The 8031-nt window shown below is 37.9% G+C and overlaps 1 protein-coding gene across 2 annotated transcripts; it reads left to right on the top strand.

Annotated features, from left to right (window-relative positions):
• The first annotated feature begins 470 nt into the window (after positions 1-470).
• On the top strand, positions 471-7041 carry LOC123772718 (iron-sulfur cluster assembly 2 homolog, mitochondrial). Of its 2 annotated transcripts, XM_045766074.2 has the most exons (4): positions 471-605; positions 800-931; positions 2661-2930; positions 5741-7041. In XM_045766074.2, the coding sequence occupies exons 2-4, from the start codon at positions 855-857 to the stop codon at positions 5913-5915; spliced, it is 522 nt and encodes a 173-aa protein (XP_045622030.1). In that variant the 5' UTR covers positions 471-605; positions 800-854; the 3' UTR covers positions 5916-7041. The 2 variants fall into 2 exon arrangements, with proteins under 2 accessions (XP_045622030.1, XP_045622031.1); XM_045766075.2 differs by lacking the exon at positions 471-605 and having other exon boundaries at positions 800-1280.
• Positions 7042-8031: the final 990 nt, after the last annotated feature.

Below are 8031 nucleotides of genomic sequence, written 5' to 3'. Positions count from 1 at the left end.
AAAGATAATGGTCCTGGATGGTCCGAAACGTCCTTAATTGTTATATTTTGAGATTTGTGGGTTGGGTGTCTAGTTTTCAGCCACGTGATTGTGACTTATTGGTTGTTTATGGTCGATTACTGTATTTCATAACTATACGAGACCTGACCTTAATATATAAAGAAACGACTCGCGGTGGAAGAAAAAATATCAAAACAATATAGCTTGTGAACTCTCAACACTACTCTCCTGCAGTATGCATCACCCAATCTCTGATGATCCCCACTATTACAACTATTACAAACACACCAACCCATACACTTTTTGTATTTCCCTAATACAGTTCAGTGGTCACTGACTTAATCTTCTTCTTCCGTAACTCTCGGAATGACCTTCGTGCTTAATAACAAGCAGGGCGCTTTGGTCCAATGACCTGCCATGGGTCGGTGACCATGACGGGCAAGAAGTGAGAATGTATGGTGGAGGGGAAGGTTTGAATATGGCGGGCATGGAGGGGGGCCGGGTCGTCTGCTGGCATCGATCCCCCGGCCGTCCCTGCAACACTCCTCGCCCGCCCCGACACCTCGCAACCTTCCACCACAATTTCTTAACATTTGGATTGAAAGGTGAGAGTGGTCAACCCGGGGTCCGTGTCTCCTAACCGGTTTCCCCTCACTAGGGCCCCTGGGTTCCCCTTGGAGATGTGTCGATGGGGGTGATCTGGCGGACCCAGTAGGGAGACTGGTGGCTATAATGGACGTATATGGTGGATTATGCAGGCCAGTGGAATACGAAACATTAAAATACGAACGTTTTTCAGGGGGAAAGGTAGTGTGTGGCAGCTCAGCTGGGCTCCGCGTAGCTGTTGAGAAGAGATGGCAACTTCAGGTGGTGTTAGGGCCTGTGTGGGGCTCCTGCAGCTCTCCAGGCTACCTGCAGGTGCCAGGGTCAGGTGAGAAGGCACGACCCGAGGTACTGTGTCACCCACGACCCCACCACAGGTCACTTACTGGGGTCATCACCCATGTAAATAAGATAAATGAGTGAGCCGTCACGACTCCAGTCAGCTGATTCACCACCTGACTGGTGTATTGGGGTGTGTTGACGGGTCACCAGGTGTCTTAAGACTTGACCAAGTAGCCCGCTGGTCAGTGCACTCGGGTTACAATCACAAGGGCCCGGGTTCGACCCCTGAGGTGGGACAGACGGTTGGGCAAGTTTTCTTTCACCTGATGGCTCTGTTCACCTTGCAGTAAATATGTGCATGGAAGTTAACAGTAGTGGGTTGCAGCCATGGAAAGGTCAGTCACTTGCTTAGAATGACTTCGATAAGTTAAACAGACTTCTTGGCACTAACAATGGGAATGATAACTGAATTTATTACGAGTTGTGAATGAATTTGTTCTGTGCTTTTTTTGGAAAGTGGACCATATTGGAACATATTGCATTCTTGGCAGCATTTTTATAATCGTTTGAATAACGAAACCTGAACATATGATTATGGTTGAGGATATGTTGTAAGCACGGCAGTAGCATACTCCGCTACCTCGATACAGTATATGTTTCGAAGATGTCATTAACATTGTACAGGTAGGACAGAGACACCTTTTCTTACTCTGCATCCAAGAAACACATTGTGCTGGTCTTTTATTTAAATAGCACAGCATTTTAAAACTGTTCTGATGAAAAGGCACTGCTTCCTTCCATAATGGCTTGCTTTCCAAAAACTAAATAAGTTATTAAACTTCCTTTTGTGTAATTCTTTATAGATATTTCATGTACATTCTGTTTATATGGCCACAGAAGTGTGATATAATAATAATAATATAAAAAAAACACATTTGGTGTTGAGGCATTTGGCTGGTCAATCATTATTAGGCTCATCAATGTCCTAGGCTAATGATCGACTTTTTCCAGGAAGGAGCTCTCAATAGCTGCCTACCTTCTTGGTACCTATTTACTACTAGGTGAACAGAGGAATTGAGTACAGTATAAGGAAAGAAGCTCGGATACTTCTGCTCTGTCACGGGATTGAGCCCGAGATTTTTTTAGCTGTGATTCAACTGCACTGACCACTGAGTCACAGGACCTGCATCATTCTTTGGTGAAATTTTTGTTGCGGCATGCCAGACTGCCAGTGTGTGATATTGGTTCACTTTCCAGAAAAAGCACAGAAGAAATTCATTCACAACTCATAATAAATTCAGTTATGCCAAATCATATATGTTTATAGGTTACTGTAAAACATTTTTGTTTTGTACAATTCGGTATTTAATATTTTTATAATTTGTACAGTGTTGTTCATTATAGCCCTTAGTGTGTTATATATATTGTACTGTACTTAAATCATATTCAGTGTGGTCTCAGGTTAATCTTTTTATTCACTCATTCACTATGTTGAGGCAGCAATACTTTTTATTTTGATAAACAAATTTAAGTGAAAGAATACATACGCATTCCTTGAACCTCATCGGTGTAAACCTGGGCTCTAGGAGACTCGAACTGTGGACTGCACACGTGTAAGGCCGAAGCTTTAGCAACATCATCAGAACTCTATTTCTCATCAGTGTATCTGCAACCATTTGGTCATGTATCATATTTGAAATTGAGTAGCCAGTTCATCCTTCGGGCATTTATTGTATTTTTCATATGCAGTACAGTATTCCATATTGATGTTTCAGAACACTACAATCATGGTCTGCAGCATCATATTCATACAAGAAGACACAGATTTTGAGACCGTATTCTTCGACAGCGACAGACTCATTGGTGGCATCAGCGGAAAATGCGAACACCACTTCAGGCCTAATCTTAAGTGATGCATGCGTAGCCAGGTTGAAGGAAATTTTAGATGATGAGAAGGCCTTTCTGAGGGTAATTGTGGAAGGTGGAGGCTGTTCAGGATTCCAATACAAGTTCGATTTAGACACAGAAATTACAGAAAATGACAAGTAAGATTTGAAATTGTCTTATTTCCAATGCATGTATTCTGAGTCTAATCTGTCTTAGTGTTTCGGAGATCATAACCTCTTCTCTGGCCAGACATCTGAGGTTCGGGAATACTAACAGGTGTTATGTATTCAGGTAAGGTTGTTTGCAAGTTGAATATACAATTGAAATAACATTTTTGTATATGAATTAAAAGAAATTTATCATTAAACTAGTACAACAGATGTAGTGAGATATTGTACCTGTATTAGCCAAAAAATGTTGAGGCAAAATTTTATCACTGCCCTAGAGTGGCCATCTTGGTGACATTGGTTACTCCAGTGGTATGGTGCCCTTTTTAATGTTTCAATGGTATAAATGTGTATACAGTACTATTGTTTTCCATTTTCATCTACATTATAATTCAATGTCAGTTTATAGATGATGATGAAGTCATCTCCTGAGGCCCTCAGAACTGTAGGATAAATTCACTGGTCTCAGGACTTGGGTATTGAAGTTCTAGGAGGACTAAATAAAAAGTTATATTAAGTTTATTACAAAATTTATAGTATGAATCAATAGATGTTTTATAGTCATATCGGAATGAAGGCTGTACGGTATAGGCAATACTTGGACATAAAAAAGTGGCAGTATCCAAAGATTCATCACAAAACCAGGTGTCTGTACACCCCTAAAGCCTGTTTATAGACAGTGGGATATATAACTCATTTGTAAGAAAATTTTGCCATTATAACCATGTACATTATGGAGTTTAGTCTAACTACCTTCATTTTTATGTTATGTTATTAGTCAACACTCCAAGAATAGCAGACCTGGTTTCCAAAAGTTCAGCTCTATATGTACTTGACGACTAATATTCGAGGGTGTCAAAGACATGTGTCAGATATCCTAATGATTAGCAGCTTGTTTCTCTGAACCCAGGGTGAACTGGGCTTCCCCCAGGTGGATGTCAGTCTCACTCATTTGCCTCGTTACCTCTGGTACTTAATTGCTCTTATGCTATATTATTCCCAGTTTTGAGTTGATCTCTGATCCATAAGCCATAAGCTCCCCTTGCTTCATAAAGAGAGAGAGAGAGAGATTTTGGTCCTGGCTTCTGGTAGACAAGGGTGGGTTTCATAGACTTGGTATAGCTTCCTAAGGAACTCTATGGACCTGTCCTGTTTCTTCCCCTTTTTGATCTAGGCTGGATGTAATACCAGGCCAGGAAAGATGAGTGGGCACTTGTTGGAGCAATTGATAGACCTGCTCCCACCTGGTGGCAGTGGGGGAAGTTAGTACGATCATTGTTCAGCAGTTATAAGTTTTGTTTTGGTAGTTCAAAAACATCCCAGAGTATTTTTTGTAGGAAGGCTGTGTGTTTTCAGGTATCTTTTTCATTTAATTAGGGTCAGTTGACAAAGTATTAGGTTGATCTTTCATTTCCACAAGCTCCCCACCTCATAGTGGAGACAAGGAGCATCTAAACGTTCTTGTTTCTACATATCGGGCATTGTCGATGTCTAACCAGTAATGGCCAATGTGTAAGCTACAGGAGCTACTGAGGTGAACCCAGAGGAGGTTTTTTTTTGTTACACTTGACACTTATTTCTTAGCACATTATATCTGTAAACTTTAATTTTACTTATTAATGGGGGATACAGATCAAATTCCTTTTGCACATTGAATGTTAAGATATTGTTGTAAATTTTTTTATTTTTTATTATGTGTAAGCACACAATAGTGTGTGTGTGTTAGGCTGCCCCTTACTGCCATTGCCCTACATAAAGTAAAACTGCAAACACAATACTTTATATTAGAGCAGCTACTCTTAAAGTAAAGTGTGCTTAGGATGCTGTGATATATTCATTTATTTTTGCTGTATAGAAAGGGCAGCAGGGGAGCTGTTGTTGGGTAACTGACGGTTGTGTTAAAGGGGAACTTCTGCTCTGAATAATATAAGTTATATTTAAATTGGGGCACATTGTATTTGCCCTTTTCCTTCCTTTCAAAATGTAAACTCTGTCTCAAACTCTCTCTTGACCTGACACCAATTAATTATTGATTATATTTTAAGCAAAATGAGATTAAATTCGAGTCATTAATCAGGTGGCTTGCAGTTGGTAAAATGGATTAAGTTTTTAATACACCTTTAAAAAAGGAGTATGTATTAAGAATGCTTTCAAATATTTAAATGTTTGGGTGTGAACTAGTTTGCTATCTGTATACATTACTTAGGGTCTTGGGCAGTTTATCAAATCAAGGCAATTCTGCCCCAAGAGGCCCACATGAGCCAATTGGGAAATGGGACTAGAGTTCCTTAAAAGATGAGGGGATCTTAGGATATGAAATGACAATTGCATGCCCAACGAAATGGCAGACTTTATGTACAGTTCCATTATGTCTGAGCATTCACAGGCCTGGTCCCTGGCATAGGGACCAGGGTGGGATGATTTAGCACTGTTCCTTCACTGTTCACCCTTCTACACCCAGCAGTAATATGATTATCAAATCATATTCTGTGGAAAAAATGGAGCTGAATGAACTCAAATGGTTCAAAGATCTTGGCTAAATCATAAACAAAATTTATATTTAAATTGATTATTCATTTCCATTACATCCTCTGAAATTATAGTAATTAATGATACTTTCTACCATATATTTGCTATAAGTACAGTACAGGTACTTTCATTTTAGGAGGATGGGCTGTTCATTCCTAATGATATAACTAAATAATAGATTTATTATTTTCATAGTCTGTTTATATTTTTAATACCATTGCAGTCTACTATAAATTGCATTTGGTATATAGTATTTTTTCTTTCTCACTTAGGGTGTTTGAACGAGATGGGAAGCGTGTGGTCATTGATGAAATTTCTCTAGACTTTGTGAGAGGTTCAACTATTGATTACCACACAGAGCTAATACGTGCAGCATTTAGAATTTCAAACAATCCTCAGGCGGAATCTGGCTGTTCGTGTGGTGCCTCATTTTCCATCAAGCTTTAAATGAGAAGCTTACATTTACAAGCTTAATACAATATCTAGGTACAAGGTACAGTATTTGGTGAAAGAAAAATATGATTTTCTGGCAGCCTTGTTTATAATCATTTTTGTTGCCAACTAGATAATATTTATAAGAGGTCAAGATGATTTTCTATCAACGTGAATTGATGTTAAACAAAAATGTTTATATTGCTTCTCATTTTCATGGTGTACAAAGACCTCGGCCTGATGAAAAGGAAATATTAACCACGCATTGCACACGCTTACACTTCAGAAAAATTTAAATTTTCGGTATCACACTTCAGAAAAATTTAAATTTTCGGTAAGGAATTTTCACTATACAGTACAGTACAATAGAATTTAGACTATTTAAAACCTTGAGTTTTTGTCTAGATTCATTTGAGACTGCAAAATATTTTGCAGATCTATACATAACTCAGTCATTTATTCCAATCTTCAGTACTATAGTACTATACTAGCACACTGATTGGGAAGATATTACACCCACTTTTATTGTTCTAATCTCGCTAAAGCTGTACAATTGTTTAAAGTGTTCAGTATTTTTTTTGTTTTTATTCACTATATCACAAGATGATTAAACAAATTTCTGTTTATATCTTTCAACATTTTTGGGTTTTGTTGTAGAATTTTTGTCTCTAGAATGAATTTATACTTACAACTTTGTTGACATTTGGTAAACAATACTAGGTAGTTTTCCGGTAATGATTCTGTATCATGGATTACAGCAATATTTTGTATTTTTTTTTTTTTAAAGCATTTTACCCTCTTAAATGGCACTTAATTCCCAGAAATTACTAAATAGAAAGTTTTACCTCTTGTAAGACACTATATTGATATAAGGAATTTTCCCCATTTTCTGGGAGGGACTCCTAGACTTTGATGCCACTTAGCATTACCCTTCCTAGCCACCAGACCTTGAGACCCTATATCTCTTACCTGGAAGCCAGGTCCAGAATTGGGCTCATTCCACAGGTCACAGAGCAAGATTTATAAAGTGTTTGTGGGAGGTATTAAAAGAAAAAATAGTTTTGTATGAGAATTTTGTTGTATTGCACTGTACATATTTTGTTGTAAATACCATATTTTATTAAACATATTTTTTTTTATACAGCATTGTTTATTCTTTCCTTTTTATTCATAATATCTCAGGTTCAATGTAGCTTGAATTTGTTAAATATAGTTAAAGGCTTTTAACATCTTCATTTAGCCCATTGCAAGTTCATATGGGTTGTATATTTGACCTCTATCACTGTCAACATCATGTACAGTGTAGAGCCAAAATCATCATTAATTCCTCTTTTCATATATGAAAAACAATAGTGTCTTGTGTAATGGAATACTGTACTCGACACTGCAAAGTCGTCATAAATTGTTGTACATTTATAATTAAGCGTTTGAAACCAAATTTAATTAATTCCTGCTCGCACCTAATCCGTTTTGTACTGATGTAGCGTGCCCCCATATATTTTGCAGGTGAGCAACAACAGAAATCAAGTATTGAATACAATGAAATGCCCTTTTCTGGTAGGCCATTTTGGTAGTTTTTCGTGCTATAACACTAGAGATGTGAAGCTTTAGGTAATTACATAAGGCCTCTGAGGCCCACATGAGCCAATTGGGAAATAGGATTAGGTTTCCTTAAAAGATGAGGGGATCTTATTGATATGAAATTAATGTATCTAAAGACAAGAAAAAGCCCACCAGAAAGTATAAGCATATGAAAACATTGGCTTGAAAGAAAATTAGCAACCCTGAGAAAATAGAAAGCAAACTATTCTTACTGCAGTCCAAATATCCCAGCTATAATGCACTTAATAGCCATCTCATTCATGTGCAGTCTAAACAGAAACTCCCACATGAAAGAGGGAACATAATACTAGTGGCTAACTAGAAAAGGGTTTCATTACATTCAATGCTTAATTTCTTTAGGGCCCATCAGTAGTTCCCAACAGAAGCAACCAGCTTTTATTTTAAGGAAAACAATGGATTTATAGAACAAAAGATTGACCGGGCTTGTCTAGGAAAGAGGGCCTGAGGCAAAGAATATCAGCGACACCAAACACCAAAGTATGGTTGGGTCAAACATACCTGGTATGGA

This window comes from Procambarus clarkii, chromosome 50 (genome assembly GCF_040958095.1).
Source record: "Procambarus clarkii isolate CNS0578487 chromosome 50, FALCON_Pclarkii_2.0, whole genome shotgun sequence".
In the NCBI taxonomy this organism is placed as follows: domain Eukaryota; kingdom Metazoa; phylum Arthropoda; class Malacostraca; order Decapoda; family Cambaridae; genus Procambarus; species Procambarus clarkii.
Note: the sequence above shows the minus strand (reverse complement) of the source record. Positions and strands in the feature narration are given on the sequence as shown.